Raw genomic sequence first — 19,363 nt, 5'->3', positions numbered from 1 at the left:
GGCAGGGGGAGCATCTTTGGGGGCACAGCGCTGCAGCAGTGGGAGCTGCCACACAAAAGGGAAGCAGCAGGATAAGAGAAGCTCTAAGCAAAGCATCCTGTAGAAATTAATGTGCTTTTCTTTAGGATCACTATGAGCTACTCAGCCTTTGCTGGCCACAACAGGCTTTCAGCTCTCCTCCAAAGCCATCATTGAACAAGCTGGTTGGGACTGGAATGGCCAGGGCAGAGTCCCCAGCCGCTTCACTTCGGATTCAGCAGCATGAGAAGCACTCCCAGAGCCTCCCTTTGCTGATAAGTGAAAAGATCTTTTGCAGAGATTAAAATGAATTTATTATTTCACAGTCCGGTATTTACATCACATCTGGAGAGGGTATTACATACCCCATTACAAAAACATCTCAATAATGAGTCCTGTGGTGGGAGCCAGGGCAGGAGGCAGGTGGCAGCAAACACAGCAGGGACCCCCTCACTGCCCTGGTCCTCGCACCATCTCCAGCCCCTCCTGCACCAGCACATCCCCTGCAGGGTCCCAGAGCAGTCACAGAGCAGGGCTAGAGGTGCTGGTCCCACAGCCCCACGGTCCCCAGCACCTCTGACACTGGGGGCACAGAGCTCAGGTTGTCCCCCACCTTGAGTTGCCACACCACAGGAAATGGTGTGTCCTGGAGAAGGTCATGAGCTCAGGGCCGGAAGGTGGTACATTTTTCCTTTATTTTGGATTACTACAACAAAATCTAGCTTGGTCAGAGGCCCTTTCTGATGCCCCAGACACCCCAGAGCCGCAGACAGAGAGGTCGCCTCACACAAGTCTGAAATTCAATTGCAAACACAAGCAGAAACTCAGTGCCTGGGATTTGCATGGTGGAAAATACTAAATTTGCAACCTGAATAATGCAATTACTGAGGAAGGAGAAACCAGCAGCATGCACCATGGAGACATCTCACCATCCCTGGGAGCCAACAGGGTGTCAGACACCCTCTGACCACGCTGCCACATCTGCTGCCTGTGGTCATAGCGGTGGGGCAGGGAAAGGCCAGGCTCCGAGGGCAGAGCAGCCTGCAGTGACTCAGGATCAGGATGGAGCTCAGCAGCTGCTCCCAGGAACCCTGGGGCTAGGAGCCACATGGGGAAGGGTTTCACATAAGCACTGATTTCCCAATTCCAATGCAACCTGGATTCAGCATCTTGGGGGGAAAGGTGACTCACAGCAATGATTTCAGCTATTCCGATTAAAGCCCATTTTGGGGGCCTGTGCCTGTCTGTCTCTGCATTGTCAACAGCTCTTACATAGTGGGAGTATTTTATTTAGGAGGATTAGAAAACGAGCCCATTTCTTGGTTGGTGAACGTGTCCACAGAAAAAGAGGAAACCGTGGAGTGATGGGATGCTGGCAGCTGCGCTGGGATCCCTGCCTGCAGCCTCCAGGGAAGCCGGGGCGCAGAGGATGCTCTGATCCAGCAGCTGTCACAGTCCTGCTGACGGGTGCAGCCTGGCAGCCCTGCAGCATCCCCCTCTGCAGGGCCACATCCTGCTGCCCACGGGAGCACCAGGATCCACGGCAAGGCTGCTCAGCCTGTGCCACCCTGCACGGGGGCTATCGAGTGACCTGTGGAGGAGAGGAGAAATTATCCAATGCATCCAGCTGATTCCCCATCCATGAATTATCAGCAAACAGCCTCAAGAGGTGCAAATAAGATTGGCTCTTTACTTTCATTTAATGGAGTGGCCACTCCAAATGTCACCTTAAGGATGGTTTGTGACTTTTGTGCTCTGGCTGCAGCTCCCATGGAGGTGTGCCTGCACAGGGGACTGAGATGCAAATCCAGCCCTTTGGCACCATTCCAAAGTCACTAAAGTCATCCAAAGTTACCAGAAGTCCTTTAAAAAACACAGGTCTGTGTTCCCAAACTGCTGCCTCCCTAAGGAGGGGCACAGCACCCAAAAGGAGGTTGGCCATGGAGGTGTCTGCTGGATGAGGCAGGAGAGCAGAAGCTCCCAAGTCCTACTCCCATTCCAGATGGGAATGGTCCCAGTGAGAATTCAAGACAGCAAAGCCAGAGCAGAGGCTTTGTGCTAAGTCAGTTGCTGGGGGAAACCAACCAAACAACACTAAGAGGGGAAAAAGACAACCAGCTCAATGTAATGCTGTAGGTACTGGTCAGTGATGGATGCTCAGGGCTGGAGGAACCTTTTTGGATGTCCATAAAAACACTTCAGCATGAAAGTGCTTTCTGTGCACAAAAATAATAGCAGCAATGAAAAAAATCCTGACATTGCTTAATACGATAATTTTGTGGTGGGGGATGTGGGGCGAGGAAAACGAAAGCATAAGGAATAATTACACTCAACAGTATGAACAATGATTACAAAATTATGCAACTGATTAACCATGGCATATATGTAATTACTAATGAGTTTGATAAAATTTTAATTACACCTTGTTCTTTGGGGTATTCAGCAAGCCATGAAAATAATAATCGTGTAGTGCTCTGTCACAAATGATTGCCTCAGACAGGGAACAGGGACAGATTCATGGCTGCACCACTGGGTTGGGAAGGGCAACCTGTGGCCTCGGAGCAGTGGGTAGTGCTGGGGAGCAACCTGGACACCCTGGGAGCCCTGGGATGTTACACAGACACACCTAGGATGTCTGCTCAGCGGCTGGGCCATCCAACACCAAGCCTTCCAGCAAGAATGATCAATTGGAAAAGCTCTGCGATGCACTCAGGGTTGTGGCATGCCTGCCAGCCCCTCCAGCACCAGTGGCAAGTGCACAGCCCAGACCCTCTGCTCTGCTCTGGTGAGTCCCTATCAGTGTGTGCCCTGAAGGAGCTGGAGCTCTCTCCTTCCCCACGGAGCTGTGGGTGCTCTCCTGAGTGTTGCTTGCTTGCCCCAGGCTGGGGAAGGCACACCTGGGTTCCCCCCATCACCTGGCGGGGACGTACCTTGGTCGTCTTCACTTTGTTGCCACTGCTGCAGCTCCATCCCGACAGGTCAGGCAGCACTTTGCATTCCTCCCCGTCCAGACACGGCTCCATCTGGCACCACCACTTCTGCAGCACGATGGAGGCTGGGGAGAGGAGGGGATCAGCAGCCAGGCTGCAGCACAGGGCATGGAGGACCAGCTCTGCCCACCTTTGGGTGACACCAGGAGACACAGCCCCTCTCTCCAGCACAGCTCACATTGGGGAGCCCTGGACAAGGAGCTGCTCCTCACCTGCCTGGCCTCACCTGGCCCAGCTGCTCCACCTGCCTCCAGAACACCCTGTTTTCTCTCACTACCCAAGGGAAAAAAAGCCCAGTGTCCTCACTCCCAGGGAGAGCAGTGCTGTTCAAGAACCTGTTTCAGGCTCCACTTACAGAGCAAAGGGATTGTCTCCTACCACTCTGCTCTATTAGGCTCTGGTGATTCATGGCTCCAGTCTGGTCAACCAGAGTGGGCTCTCTTATATTTGGGAACAATATGTCCTGAGCAGCTGGGGACAACAAGAGCCTTCCCTAACAATTTATTCTGGCATTACTTGGTGTTGCACAGAACTGCAGTCACAGGCCACTGGTTGTCAAGCAAATCAATACCATGCTGGCAGGGGCTGGTTGTGCTCCTGATGGCTCCTTGGTCATGGCACATAATGGCATTCAATAAAACATACAGGTTGTATGCTTGGTGCTCCTCACAGGCAAAGGTGTTGCATGGCTGGAATCATATCCCTGCTTCCAGCTGTGGCAGCAGGGTGAGGAGAAGTGCAGGGATCAGTGCTGCAGACCTGACCCCAGCACAGTGAAGCTGGAACCCCAGTAACTCCCCCACAGCACATAGCCCAGGGCTGCACAGAGTGGAGTATCACAGCCACACAACTCAGTGAGTGTCCAATGAAGGAGCGTCCCCAAAACGTGCCCCTTCCCCATTGCTCTGCTGCAGGATCCCAGGGCAGGTCTCCTCTGCTAATGCCAGGGACATGAAGACCCCACACATGTTTAACCCATGAAGATGAGGTCAGGGATTGAAAAGGAAGGGGTTGCACCATGGGTACTCACCGTCCACGCAGGAGGGAGCTGCCCGTGTTGTCCCTGCCACCTGCCCTGGGAAGCAGGAGCACTTCACCGTCTGGGAGCGCTCCTCGATCTTGTTCTTGTTGCAGCACCGGTGAGCCGCGATGACCTCGCACGTGCCGGGCTCCACGTGCACTGCAGGAGAAACAGCCCCGTGAGACTCAGAGAGCTCAGGCCATCCCCTGCCCACTGCCTGGGGCAGCGCTGCTGCTGCGAGCTGTGACCAAGGCACAGGAGAGCCCAGTATGTGCAGTGGTGTCCCGGCTTTGGAATCACCCCTGGGGCTGCTGGTGATGTACAGCTGGTGTCTGGGCACAGCATCTTCCCAGCCCTCGTGTAAGGAAAAGTGGTGGTTCCTGCCCCACACCTCTTATATCTCAGCTCTTGCTCCTAATGGCCCTCACATCCATCATACCCTCCAAAATGCATCCCCTCTTGCCACAGCCAAGCCAAGAGCTTTATTGAAACTAATGAGCACATTAGCTAATTGCAGCTGATAATGAGATGCACTTTCCTACAAGAGAGGATGGTGCATTGTGCTGCTTTTGGCTTCAAGCAGAACAGCATCCCTTCCGACCACAGCTACAGTCAGTGCCTCCACCTTGCCATCACCCACCCTCTCCCTGGAGGAGGATCAGGTTTCCACCCTGCAGCGGCAGAGAAATGTCATGGTGCTCATCAGCAATTCAAGCTGCTCTGCTGCTCCTCCTCCCAGTGCCATTAAAATATTAAGGAAAATAGAAAACTGCCGTGTTGGCTGATCACCTCTGGGATCAGAGTTTAGAGCTGGTCAGCATCTCAAATCAGTGCTTTGGCTGGGTAATGGCCCACACAAGCACAATACAAATCAGCCAAAAAGGGCTGAGAGACTTCATTCCCACGACCCCAGAGATGCCTGCAGGTCCTGCTTAATGAGCACTGGAGCAGCAGTGCAGAGCCACACATGGGCATGTCTTGGGTCCTGTGGGTCACTGGGGACAGTCTTTTATTCCCTAGCAAACAGGAGCCAAGCTGGGTAGAGGACAGGGAAGCTGCATTCCTGCAGTGTGGCATCCCAAAATGTATGCAGGTAAGCAGGCATCAGGGCATTCCTGGTTGCTCCATGCCATTGGCTCAGGACGCCTCCCACACTCTGGAGCGCAGAGCCCCCAGGAGCTGCCACCAGACGAAAGACTTGGAGAGAGGTGCAAGCAGGACATGCAGGGCTGCGTGGAACGATGTGTGCAAGCAGGACATGCAGGGCTGTGTGGAACGGTGTGTGCAAGCAGGGCATGCAGGGCTGTGTGGAACGGTGTGTGCAAGCAGGACATGCAGGGCTGTGTGGAACGGTGTGTGCAAGCAGGACATGCAGGGCTGTGTGGAACGGTGTGTGCAAGCAGGGCATGCAGGGCTGTGTGGAATGGTGTGCGCAAGCAGGACATGCAGGGCTGCGTGGAACGATGTGTGCAAGCAGGGCATGCAGGGCTGTGTGGAACGGTGTGTGCAAGCAGGACATGCAGGGCTGTGTGGAATGGTGTGTGCAAGCAGGGCATGCAGGGCTGTGTGGAATGGTGTGTGCAAGCAGGGCATGCAGGGCTGTGTGGAACGGTGTGTGCAAGCAGGGCATGCAGGGCTGCATGGAACGGTGTGTGCAAGCAGGGCTGTGTGGAATGGTGTGTGCAAGCAGGACATGCAGGGCTGCATGGAACGGTGTGTGCAAGCAGGGCATGCAGGGCTGTGTGGAACGGTGTGTGCAAGCAGGGCATGCAGGGCTGTGTGGAACGATGTGTGCAAGCAGGGCATGCAGGGCTGCGTGGAACGGTGTGTGCAAGCAGGACATGCAGGGCTGCGTGGAACGGTGTGTGCAAGCAGGACATGCAGGGCTGTGTGGAACGATGTGTGCTGCTGCTGCAGGACCCTGTCAGCACAAGCCCCCACTCAAGCCCTCTCCCAGCTCATGAGGCTCCAGCAGCTGCTCCAGCCCACCCTGCATTTGCCTCATCCTGCCCATGCTGTCACAGCTCCCAGCTCACCCTGGAGCATCCTGCTGGCAATGCCATCCCCGCCAGTGACACAAAGCCGGGGGTCCAGGGCAGCTGACCTGTGCATGGCGAGTGCCCCTCGGCAGGTGCCCACCCTCACCAACAAACGCTGCCCAGCTTTTGGAACGCAGCCACTCCGCCTCTCCAAGGAAAGCTGAGGGGAATGGGATCTCTCCCCCACCGCGGGGGAAATCCCTTTGCCTTGCAGACATTTTTTCACATCCCTGCTCGGAAATGCTCTGCGGGGTGTGAACGCCTGGCTTGTGGCAGCTGGGCATGGCTCTACCCGCTTCCAGTCAAAGCACTCCCTGCCCTCCTGAGAGCCGGGTGGGAGACAAAGAGCATCCCCAGAGGAGGTGAGGAGCTGCCCTGTGCCCGGCACCACCGCACACGGGCAGAACGGGCTGCACAATCACCATGACTTTAATTTACTCCATTTATTGCTATTTCATGGTCATTTTCTTTTAATGAACCCTTACTTTCATTTCTTCCATAAAAATTACACCATTATTATATGGAATATTTTGTAATAATATCTCTGGCCACAAATTTTATCTTCTCTTTGAAATGCCATAGTAATTCAGCTTTAATAATGAATTCTATTCTTTTTGTATACAGAAATGGTAGACTTCGGTGAAAGTGAAAAGGAAAGCAACTCTTTGCAGAACAAACATGACCGTTTTGCCCTTTCTTTATGCTGCATGGTATTTTTCAAATAATCTGAGGAGGAAGTAGAGATCCTTGGCTTGGGCTGCCTATGAGCCCACATTCCTCTCACACTGCGGTTCAGGACCACAAGGAGTCACTCTTCCACCCCGTGCACCTCACCAGGGAATTTTACACCCTCAAGTCTCAGTGTTCACACGTAGTTACGGTTTTGACTCATTTTCACAAAAGCTTCATTAGCAGAGCTCTTCCCGGGAGGGCTGCCCAGGAGCCCTCTGCTCCCTTGCAGTCCTGCTCTCCGGCTGCTCATTTCCAGCTAATTTTAAAAGGTTCAGCCGAGGGAAAGCCAGGCAGAACTGAGAAATTGGTCATTACAACCATGCAATAGCAGTTTGCTAACGTGTCAAAGCCCTTTCAATTTGCTCAGAAAGGTGCAGCTCAGAGATAAAGAGAAATTTGACTCCCTCTGCCTTATGGCAGCCACCTGAGTGTGGGGCATTGCAGTGCTCAGAGTCCTTGCCCAGGAAGAGCTACCTGTGTGGGGCAGGTACCCCATTGCCCTGGCACAGCCCCACAGCCCCCTTGGGGCACACACAGCCTCACAGCAAGGGCCCTACTGATGGCAGAGCCGAAGAAGCAGCACGCAGCCCCGGGACTCATCCAGCTCTCAGGACACAGAACACTCCCATTTGCCTGAAGCTCTTAGAACTATAGAATAGAGCCTGGCTAGGGCTGGAAAGAACCTTAACAATCATCTTATCCCACGCCCTGCCATGGGCAGAGACACCTTCCACTAGGCCAGGTTACTCCAAGCCCCATCCAGCCCAGCCTTGAACACTTCCCGGACTGTGTTCACGGGCAGTCTGAGCCAGGGCCTCACTACCCTCACAGGGAAGAATTTCTTCTGAACATCTAACCAAAACCTGTCTCCTTCCAGTTCAAACCATTCCACATTGCATTTTCTTTTGACCATCTGGCACCCTGCCCTGCCCTAGGACACGATGCCACTGGAAATTTGCCCCCTCCAGGCGCCAGCCCCAGTCCTGGCAGCAAGACACTGCATCCCTTGCCCAGGCCATGCATTTGAGCCCATGGGGCGCCAGGTAGGGGCCATCCCAGCTGCCAAAATGCACCTCAGCTCCTACACACCAGATTCGCTTGTTTTCCCACCCCCGCCACTCGGGGTTTTCATGTCCCGTGCCTGGGAAGTGAGAGCAGAGAGGCTGAGCCCACGTGCAGCGCGAGCAGCGGGCTCCAGAGCTCCCTGCAGCTGCTTCTCCTTTTGCTGAGCAGCAGGAAACTTGGAACAAAATGCGTATCAGATGGATGGTGTGTTTAACACCGACAGCAGGAAACCTCCCGAGAGCCTGGGATAAGTTCCAGAGCTTCTGGCATGCTTCTCCCTCCCATTTAACTGGTATTTCCCCACTGGAACCCGTTTTTAAAAGACACAGCTTATCTCATGGAACCATGAAGAATTGTAAGAGCAAACAGCTTTTGAATCCTGCATGCAAAAATAAAATGAAAATGCTGTCCTACTCTGATTGACCTTTAAATGAGCAGCAAAACGTGGGGTTTTTATGGCATAACCCGAAATGACACATTTTGAGTATCTCAGGGAGCGTGGGCACAACCCCACATGTTCAGTGTAAAATACTGCTTGCTGGTGGAGAGCTACAAAATGAAGAGAAATTGGATGCATGTAAGTGTCAGGCAATGCCAAGAGAACCTCATTTTCCAAAAGAAAAAAATCCCAGCTGACTTAAATGCTTTTTTACTTCTGCTTCAGGTTGAGTGATGAGCATAAAGGCAAAGACAGCCCTTTGATTATCAGCTTTAGAAGGTGCTGGGGCCGCCTTTGTGGGAGTTGGATCCAGACATTCCAGCCTTGTTCATCATGAAGACCTCACCATGTTACACAGGGGATTAAACTGCTGGTGAATATTCTTCACCAAGGAGTCTCCTATTCTGTTCCCTAACGACTGTGCTTGATTCATGTGGCTCCTTAAATCCAACCACATTCTGCAGGAAGCAGCACTTTGCTTGGACAAAGCAGCATCTCCATGTGCTGGGTGGGCACAAAGGATCTCAGGCACGTGGTATGATTTGTGTGCAACAAGAGTTGGACTTAATGATCCTTGTGGATCTCTTCCAACTTGAGATATTTTATAATTCTATTATCAGACCTGCTTGCCACAGTCAGACGTGTCCCTGGACAGCAAACAGAGGGTTTGCATGTGGACTCTCTTCAAGAAATTTTTAAGTTTGAGGTCACAATTAAAGACCTTCCTCTGCTGCTGATAATTTTTAGGTGGTTTTACCTGTGAATAAACACAATTCAAAGAAGCAGCTCCCTACAAATTAATACCATGGAGGAGAAGGGCTTTCTGGCACTGGGATAGGGCAGGTCGAGTGAGCATTTAAGCTGCCAGCAGTGCCCATATCCCTGGTAGACCTGATTCAGTGCCAAAAAAGTCATCCCAGAAAAAAAGTGAAGAGTTTTCCCCCGGTTAGAATCACAGAATAGTTTAGGTTGGAAAGAAGCTTAAAGCTCATCTTGCTCTACTGCCTGCCACTACCAGAGCCACCTTCCACTAGACCAGGTTGCTCAGAGCCCTGTCCAGCCTGACCTTGGACACTTCCAAGGATGGGGTATCCAAGGTTAGGAGGAGGGAAGGGCAGGTAGCTGCTGCCTGATGGGGTGAGGGAGGCACTCTGGAAGATGTGTTTTGGTTTTAAGCAATGCGGGTGGGGATTACAGGATTAGAACTGCTTTAACTGTCAGGCAAAAATGACAGAAATAGGACAGGGTGAGGTGTGGGGTCAATCAAGAGTGTGAATGGTTTCAAATTAACCCCTAAATGCCCTTTCCAAGCAGAGGCATATGAAGCAGACAGCGGTTGTCCTGGGATCCGAGTGTTTGCCTGTGCTGCCAGGTGCACAGCTCCGCCAGTAACACCAGTAACACCAGTAACACCAGCACCACCAGCACCCACCTCCCCTACATCCTCCCACTGTGCTCCAAGAAGCCCCCAGCCCTGGACCATCAGGCTCCTGTACAAGGGAGGATGGGCACAAAGGGCTGAGCACAACTTCTCAGATGCTTCTCTTCTCCAGACACAAACTTCAACCATGGGTTCACATAACCCCTCCAAAAAAATCACATCCATGCCACAGAGCAGCACTCCAATGCTCAGAGAGGAAATCTCAAATTCACAGCTGGGAATAACAAATAAACATCTCAGAGCCACAACGATGTTTTCCACCAAGACTTTCAGTTCTACATTACTTTACACTTGTTCCATCTTCCTAGATGATCTTTGCAACCAGGGCGATACAAATTTTTATTTCTAATAAGTGGAGAGTGGGGTGGAGAGTGTCCACCACATAACAAGTGGGGTTTGTGATACTCATAGCAACTTGGGTGGAAAGATTTACATCCACTGCCCACAGAGCAGGAATTACTGCAACAATGGGTTCACATAGATGGATCAGATCTACATATGGATCATCATATGTGTCTCAGATTTTGCTACAGACATGAAGAAATTCCTTCTTTAACTCCTTAGACCACCCCAGCTCACCAAGCCACTAGTTTTAAATGCCCCATAATGAGTATTTACAACTTCTAACTCCAGGCAGCAGCTGCCATGGCTGCATGCTCCCACCCATCTTGAAGGAGCAGTCCCAGGAGTTTCCTGCACAGTGGACACTCCAAACACCAACAGCTGTCACAGTGGCACTGTGTTGTGCCTCTTGGTGTCTGTTTGCTGGATGCTGCCCCACACATTTGGCATGCTCATCCTTGTGGCCAGACCCCAGGAAAAGGGATGGACACTGAGCTCCTTGAGGCTGTCAGCATTTGGTCCCCAGAGATGCCTGCCTGCTGCAGGTGTGCACCACAGCCTGGAACTCCTACTCCCCCATCAAGAAATGTGAGACAGAACTCCACCAAGCAGCTCGTCCCCATGTAACCCCCACCTCAGGCACCCCATGAAGACCCCGAAGTACTGCCATTATCGTGGGGACCCAGATGACTGCACAAGCATGTGACACATGCAGCAAGGGTCTTGCTCCCCTACCTGAATGGCTTCTGTGCTGATGCGTGGAGGCCAGCGTCAGACGTCCCCACAGCGTGGTAAGGCAGAGACTGAGCACGAAAACCCATTTGCTCAGGCTCTGTATATCTCTCTCACTCATTCTACCGAAAACAAGAAGAGATATGTGGAGGAAGAGGGACTGAGGAGGGCTAGGAGGTGCAGATCCACTCACCAATGCTCCTGCACGCAGTGGTATGACTCCTGAACGTTGTGAGGACTGGGGTGTCTGGCTGTGGGGACATGGCCCTGGGAGATGCAGGGATTCACCCACCACCCTCAGATGACCTCAGACTTCATCAGCAGCATAGGCCATCTCAGCAGGACAGAAAGAGATCCCACCAGCAGTAGTACAGGTGAGTGATGGTTACCTTTTACTGGTGATTCACGGTCACATCTGTGCATCTGCCAACCTCAGGTGGGTCAGGTCTTTGCAAGGAGCAGACATCAGCGCACCTGAAAGGAGAAAGAAGGACATGGGCAGCGATACCTGCCATCAGCATGGGCCACTGTGTCCCTGGGAGTGGCTGGGGACACCTGGGAATTTCACCAGCCCCACTTCAGGACACACTCTCAGGTGCATGAGAATGTGTCCATCGCACCACTGAAACCTCTCCAGGAGCTCAGTCCATAACCCTGCTCACCCCTTTGAACAGCAGGACCTGCAGCGCTGCTCCGGATTTTTACTGCTGAGAGCACAAAATCAGGTCCTTTATAGTAGGTCATTAAAGCAGATGACAAACACTAAATGCACAGGCAGTGTGTGTGGGAAGAGCCAGAGCAGATCAGCAGCGAGTCATTTCAGGTTCTGCCTTTTCTGTGCGTGGTTATGTGCTGTTACTGTCCTTGTGTCACTGAGGTCCCTTGCAGTGATGCCCAAGGCTTGGCACTTGTAAACCACTTGCTGACAAACAGGAGGATGGGCTGATCCCGCTGGATGTCCCGAGGCCAGCACCCACAGGAAGCAGGAGTTGCTGCAGACTGCCAGTCGGATACACAGAGCCCATGGCAGTGCCAGGACCTGCAGTCTGCTCTCCCAGGCATCACCTTCCTCTGGGGCTGCTCTTCCTTCCAGCACAGACACCAAATTCATGCAACCACACACTCAAAACTGCATCAGCTACCCCTGGACACACTGAGAATCTCTCTTGGCACCACACTGGCACCACTCCCACTCCATGCAGCACATGCTGGGAAGAAGCCAAGTTTTACATCATCTGAAGCCCCTAGAGAAAAATGTAAATCCCAAAAGGTTTTGTATTTTACTGCTGGGTTCTTTAAACGTGTTCAGATGGGAACAGCTCTGGCACTCTGCAGGCAGCAGCACCAACAGCCATGTCACTGCTTGGCAGCTGCCAGGTGGCATGGTGACCTCCCAGCCTCCATTATCACCTGCTGGGGTCTCAGCAGGCCCAGCAAACAACTGTGTCCCCCATAAAATTTTAGTGCTGGATCGTAACTTACTAACAAGATACCACAAAGACAAGTGGCGATGACACTGAGGCTGGGGAGTGCTGCCAGGACCAGCAGCAGGTGCCAGGGGTGCCCCTGCCCGGTGCCAACCTTGCACCCACAGTCCCCTCCACGGGCAGTGCACTGGACAAACCCACACCTCTCAGAGAAGAAATCTTCAATTTTCAACCATGTTTGAAAGTTCTATCTGCTCTGGACCATGAGACAGTGAAACCACAGACTCCTCTAATGAAGAGCCAGGACACAGTATGCTGACATTTTTAATCAAAATGAAGTGATTTGAAGTGGTAAAAAGGACATTTCTTGTTTGGAAGCATTTTAAAATGAATTTTCCTGTTTTAAACTGGCATTTCAAAATGAAAAAGGCTTCATTCCGAATTGGTGATTTAAAGTGATATTTTGCACTTTGATTCTCCCATCTGGAAAACAAAAATCAGAAAACGTCATCAAAAGTGTTGACATTTGTGCAGGAAGAAACCAGAGGTATATTGACAAAACCACATATTTTATGCTAAAAAAGAATTTAGAGGTAAGGAAATACTTATAATTAATGCTGTGGGATGGTCAGCTTGGGCAGGAACAGACTGAAGTGTCTGGCAGCATCCCACTTGCCGTCCTGACTCCATCCCTGCCCGCTGGGTGATGAGGGGCTGCCCCTGCTCCAGCCCCTCCATTGCCAGGAAGAATCCAGTGTGGCTCAATGTGCAAGAAAACCATTGCTCCTCGAGGTGATGTGGTGGGACTGTAAGACTCTCTCCTGTAAACTCATATTTAGGTGATCTCTCATGTTCTGGCACAATATGCTCTGCATGAGGCTTCTCAGAGGGGGATCATACAACAGCTGGTACTGCTGGAGTCCCTTTGGAGAGGTGACAGCCCACTGTGTAAATACGGATGTCAGCTTAAAGCATGCACTATTTGCTCAATGACAAAGCAAACAGCTCTCTCAGAGCTGCTCAGCCCTTCACCTGAATCCAGAGGCAGCCAGTGCCACAGCACTGCATCCAGCAGGGAGTGGGGCACCTGCCCCACACCCGGGGCCACCCCTGCCCAGCCATGCTGCACACAGCAGGAGCTGTGTCCCAGCTGACTTGGCCCATGATGGGGCACAGCCCAGGTGTGAGAACATCCGACACAATGCTACTGCGATTTTTACAACAGTGAGTGCCCAGTGCCAACAAACCTCCCATGCACCTTCCAGCAGAGCAGCCAGGTCCCCATCAGGAGACCCTGGTTTCCAGCTCCTGCTCCATGCAGGGAGCACAGCCCAGCTCCCAGGCCTGAGCCCCACAGCACACACCAGAGTCCTTCTGGAGGAGCCCATCCCCATGGGACCCTCCAGGCCATGTGAGTTTCTAGGAGACATTTCCTAAACCTCTCAGCTGGACCAAAAACCAAGCCACTCCATCCCACAGAGGACATCAACACGCTCCCAATGCAAGGTATATTTAGCTCAGAAAGGCTGAGCTGTTTGCTATAGCCAAGGAAGCATAAATAAATTACAGTGTTATCAATAATTCAATCCACACTGTCCATGCCACACTCCAAAGGGAAACCACTGAGCTGAGTAGGAGCCATGCTGGTGGCCAGGAGAGCACATGTGGTCCAGGGGAGCAGGAGGACACAGTGCATCCCAGTGCTCCATGCTGGCAGAGGCACTCAGAGCTCCCACTCGTGCCCAAACTCCCATTAGAAAACACAGCTCCACAGAAATTGCTGTTTTGACAGTTATCAACCTCCAGTGTCGTGAGATTACGACTACAAATGTTTGGTCTGACTTGAGATTTTTCAGCCTGGAATGTCAGTGAAATGAAGAGTGGTGTTCTGGCATGTCACAACACTTAATTTTGATTGAAGATCTTGGTATTCTCCATTCTGTTATGTGCTGTTCAGAATTTTGTGGATTTTTTCACAAACATTTTTTAGCTGCTTTTGCCTTTTGGGTCTGAGCTGGGACCTGAAAGAACTGCCAAATTCCCCAATCACTCAGACTATCAATCTCAGTTGCAACCAGAGTGTCAAGAGATGATGGTTTCTCTGTGAGGGTCCGCGTCCCTCCCTGTAGGCACATGTGGGCATGGGCCATCATCCACATGGGAGCTTCATCGAGGTTCTTCAGCACAGACGCACTACAGGAGCAGCTCCCTGCTGCCCTCCCAGACAACGACCACTCTGCCTGTCACAGGAGCTATGGACCTTTTCCTCCTCCTCCGTTAACGCCACATGTGGAACTGTGCCCCTCCAGCCAGGGTCCACAGCTTGCTGGAGCACAGCCCAGTGCCCCACAGCATTTGGTGCTAATGAGGCTAATGAGCAGCCCCCCAAGCCCTCTGCAGCAAAAGGGATGGCTGACGAGCAGGAGACTGCTGCTTCCCTGCCTTGGCACACACAGCATGGACAAACTCATGACTCCAGAATGGGACTGGTACAGCTCATGCCCTCCTGTGAGCCCCTGAGCCTCTGCTCGTGGTGATGGGGACATCTGACCCATCCTGTGCCCCTCGAGCCGCCCCACGAGGCAGCTGGCTCTCAGTGCCACTGCCCTTCCAGAGCAACGGAGCATCCTTGGCTGCAGAATCTGGGATCTCTCCAGCAGCGCTTTGCCTCCCAGAGAGGCGGGTAGCTTCGCAGCGCTGGCAAAACAGCATCCGCGACGAGCCCACTCCCCGAGCTGGGGCCGGACCGGGCCCCACCGGCTCCGAATCCCCCCACAGCCCGCAGGGACCGCGGCCGCCGCTGCTGCCGGAGTCACCGTAACGGGGCGCAGGGCAGAGCCGGCCCCGTTAAACTCACTGCAGGGGCCCTCCCGAGCCCCGCACCGGCACCGGGGAGCCCCGGCGGGCGGCGGGGGACCGGGACACGCGGGGACCGAGAAGCGACGCACGGCGGCCGGGCGGAGCCGGGAGCGCCGGACCCCACGGCAGAGCCCTGGACCGGCATCCCGGTGCCAGCGGCACCCCGATCCCGGCGGCTCCCGACCCGGCTCCCCGGCGGGACTCAGCGTCCCCTCGGAGCGGCGCCGGGCCGGCGCTCGGCACCGCGGCGGGAGCGGCCCCGGGGCCGCCCTCTCGTTCCCCCCCGCCAAACTTTCCGCACGTACCTGCCGGTGGCCTCGGGGCGGGCGGGGGCCGACGCCGCCCATGGCCGGGGCCGCTCCGCTCCGCCGGGTCAGCGCCGCCTCCGCGGGCCGCAGCCGCCGGGGGCCGCGGGCATCGCCGGGCGGCGGCGGCGGCGCGGGGCTGGGCGGGGGCGGCGGGCGCGGAGCCGAGCGGAGCCCGGCGGAGCCGGTGCCGGCGGGAAGGGGCGCAGCGCCGCCTGCTGCTGCTGCTGCTGCTGCTGCTGCCGCCCGGGGACCGGCCCGCGATCCCGGGCTGGCACCGGCACCGGCTGCGCACCGAGCCGCTCGCCGCTGCCCCGCCCCGGTCAGCCCCGGTGCCCGTCAAGGCTGTCGGGGAGGAGGAACAGGCAGAGAGAATTAACGGGAAAAATTCTTTACACACACAACCCCTTTCCATCCCCTCCCGCCCCCCAAAAAACAAAGAAGGGGTGATGGCCCCGTGAGCTCCGAGGGATATGGAAAGGTGCAGGGATGGACAGATGGACGGACAGCCAGCCAGCCTGCCTGATAACTGGCCCTGGCATTCTCCTCCTCAAAGGATGAGCCTGGTCAGAGCTAATTTACCCAAAAACTAATTTTCCCTGACAAAAAAGGTGTGATGGATCCGTGAGCACAGAGGGGTGCTGGATGGTGTGGGGATGGACAGACAGACAGATGGACCCACTCCTGCAGCCCTCTTCTCCTCAAAATGCGAGCCTGTCTTTGGTGTCAAACCACCAAAACTCAGCTTTCCTGGAACTGAAATAGCATCACCAGCCTGGGTCAGGCTCTGCAGGAGACTCTCCCTGACACAGGGGAGTCCAACACCAGGGACCACAACAGCCTGGGCCAGTTCTTTCCCAAGGCAGCTCCAGGCTTGTCCAGAATCCCTCTCCTGGTGCCCCCAGGGCAGAGCTTGCATGGCTCCTCATGCAACAGGCAGCAACAGGCTTTAAAACACCAACAAACAGCAAGGGCAAAGGTTGAATTTTCAGTTGTTGCCAAGAGTTAGACCTGCAACCTCAGCACACCTGAGATGAGAGGCTGAAGTTCCATGCACTCGTTTTTGTTGCTTTGCTCAAAGCTATTTTCACATCGATGAAAGCCTTTGGTTTCTGAAGACAGCTCACTGCTTACACCTGGACTTTCCACCCTCCTGCTCAGCTGGAAGCCTGGAATCATTTCCAAGGCCAAGCTGAGTTACAGGTGAGCAGCAGCTCTTCAGACAACTCACATGTGGGCAGTTTGCAAGTCTCCCAGCCATTTGCTTTCCATGGGATCCCAAAGCCTTTGTGCATGCCCTCTCCCTTCCCCAGAAACCAGCCCTTGGAAAGGGTCCCTGCCCAGTGCCACGTGGGCACCAGACAGATGGCAAGGCAGAGGTCCTGAGATGACCCACTAGCTCCTGGGGCACCCACAACCCCCAAAGGGCACACAGGTATCCAGGGAAGAGTACCCCAGCCCCTGACAAGATTAGGTTACTTTGCTGTTTTGCCCTAGGATACTGAGCTCCTTTTCCCCCTTTATAGAGTCAAAATTGCCATATATTAAAATTCCAATTAGTTAGACTTGGTTACTCAAAAGAAAAAGGAAAAGCTCTACAAGATTAACCCAAACCCCAGTAATAAGATATTAAGGAAATACAAGCATCTCATTCTTCAGATCAGAGGGTTTTAATAATAATGACAAAAATCAATATGAAACGAAATTAAATCTGCTGTTTATATTCATCAGGTAATTTGATCGAGAGCCTGCCAATGCAGGTCTCTAGTGCTGCGATAAGTAAATACAAACACACTACTTTCAGATCACAAAGTTTTAGTGGAACAATCAAGAGCAAATTAAATCAGAGCTATTTTCCACACCAGCCAAATTCCAATTAAATTAGGCCAGATTATTTAATAAGGAAGCATACAAAACTCTAGCTCTTTATTGATGTATGATACATAAATATAAACTTGTTGCTTTCCAGATCACAGCATTAAAATGCAGGGGAGGAATTAAGACTTCAGTAAAACTGGTTTAATTTAAATTCAGCTGGAAGTGAACACAGAAATTCCTTCTCATCATCATCCTGACTTCTTCCTGAGTGTCCAGCAGCAGCCTTCAGCCTGCTCTCTTCCCTGGCTGTGACTCCTCAAGGAGCCCAGTACTTTACTGGATGAGGGCACCCAAGTTTCCAGTATCCATAACAAGCGAAGTCTGGAAAGGAAAGGAACTGCCCAAGAAAACCCTAGCAACATTTCCTGATGTATCCTTAGTGATAAATCCTGCTCCCCTGTAAGAAAATTGTCACATACCTGGAATCCTTCTGTACCTTCCAGGTGAGCAACCAGCTTTTTTTTCTTTTTCAGGACGAAAACACATGGATTGGGGCTTGGGCTACAAGAAGGGTTAGGGGCAAATGGTCATGCAAAGGGAGATGCGCATGTCAGAAGACTTCAAATGCTCAGTGCAATCACCTTATCTGCAGCTACTAATAGGCAGAAGGGTACAAATTATTTTATTAAAGCTGGAAAAAGCAGAATTCCTGACATTTTATTCTTGGGGAAGATTTATCACACCCTGTTTTCAGTGGATCACTGAATTATGATCTTAATTCAGTTTAAGTTTATTTATTTACTTCATCTGATGAGGCCCCAGTGCCTCCAGGCTGTCTCAGCACCGAGTACCAGCATCTGAGGATTTTGTTCCCTTTTCAAAAGGTTTTGCTGACAACAGGGGATTTCAGTGCAGATTCCCAGCCTGTCAAAACAGCAGTCCAGGGAGAGGATCTCTGGGCACTGCTGCAAAATCAGGGGGAGGTCCTGCTCCCTGCATCCTCTGGAATGTGGGTCTGAGCTTCCAAATTTAAAAGTAAGTTCCCCAAAGGCTCCGTAAATTCCAGCAAGTGTTACTGTTATACATTTCTTATTCTTCTTCTGTATTCCTACTGTCAGGTAATATTAAATGAGACCAGGAGGCTCCTGAAGACTTTGAGAGCAGAATTGTGAATGAAGATCCCTTGAGAGATATGAAAATTGTATGGAAGATTTTGAAGCTGCAGAGGGGGAAAAGCCAAGTGACCCAAGGAGGTTAATGTGCCCCCTTCCCCCCTCCACTCTGCAGGAGGGAAAGGGTAAAACCCTCTGAGAATCTGCACCAAATCCAGGTCATCTGCACTGCAAAACAATGATGTACTCACCTGCAGAGAGGTCACAGAGATACCCGAGCAGCAACGCTCCAAGGGCTTCTCTGCACTCCCGCAGAAACAGACAGGGAATAAAGATGTGTGGTTACAATCAAATTATCCCTTCAAAGAAATAACAATAAATGCTGAACTTCCCAATTACAGGGGACATACAAACCTTGGAAACCATTAAGAACCACTTCTTCTGTTGATGAATTATCCAGAGTGCACAGAGCTATTTGCTGAGCTTCACTGTACTATGCTAATTATAAATTAATATATTACTCATTACACAGTCAGGCTCTACAGTCAACTAATGCAGTGCTGCAAAGAGCCTGTTTTAAAACATCCTCTGGTACTTTTATGATCTAGATGTTTAATTTACTTCTGTTCTGGCTTAAATGCAACCAACATGTCATTCTTTCACAAAGAAATATCCTTGGCTCCATCCTACCTCCTCTGGGGCTCAGCAACATAGATGAAAGATGAAACTTAGAAAGGCTTTTTTGATGCTAAGCTTGCATGAGAAATTAACTAAAATAGCATAATTTAAGACCAATTCCTGTGTTACTGATTTTTAAATCACTGTTTTTCATGGCAGCATGCTGGAGTGCTCCACCTGAAGCTGTGTCCAGGGAAGGTGAGGACCTGACACCCCCCTGCTCAGGGGTAGCTTTGGGTGAGATGGGGAGACAGGGAAAGCATGAACACCCCAGGCAGGACCCCCAGAGGGATGGGAAGAGTGAAGGGCAGAGCTGCTGGCACCTGAAGTGGCTGTTTATTGGCA

General features: G+C 52.3%; 1 protein-coding gene across 1 annotated transcript; it reads right to left on the bottom strand.

Annotated features, from left to right (window-relative positions):
* Positions 1-308: 308 nt before the first annotated feature.
* Positions 309-15,519, bottom strand: TAFA3 (TAFA chemokine like family member 3). Its single transcript, XM_036398492.2, has 6 exons — positions 15,411-15,519; positions 11,209-11,293; positions 10,823-10,941; positions 4,039-4,188; positions 2,949-3,073; positions 309-1,609 (listed from the first exon to the last, which is right to left on the bottom strand). The coding sequence occupies exons 3-6, from the start codon at positions 10,938-10,940 to the stop codon at positions 1,598-1,600; spliced, it is 405 nt and encodes a 134-aa protein (XP_036254385.1). The 5' UTR covers position 10,941; positions 11,209-11,293; positions 15,411-15,519; the 3' UTR covers positions 309-1,597.
* Between the last annotated feature and the right edge of the window lie 3,844 nt (positions 15,520-19,363).

This window comes from Molothrus ater, chromosome 25, assembly GCF_012460135.2.
Source record: "Molothrus ater isolate BHLD 08-10-18 breed brown headed cowbird chromosome 25, BPBGC_Mater_1.1, whole genome shotgun sequence".
NCBI classification, from domain to species: Eukaryota; Metazoa; Chordata; class Aves; order Passeriformes; family Icteridae; genus Molothrus; species Molothrus ater.
Note: the sequence above shows the minus strand (reverse complement) of the source record. Positions and strands in the feature narration are given on the sequence as shown.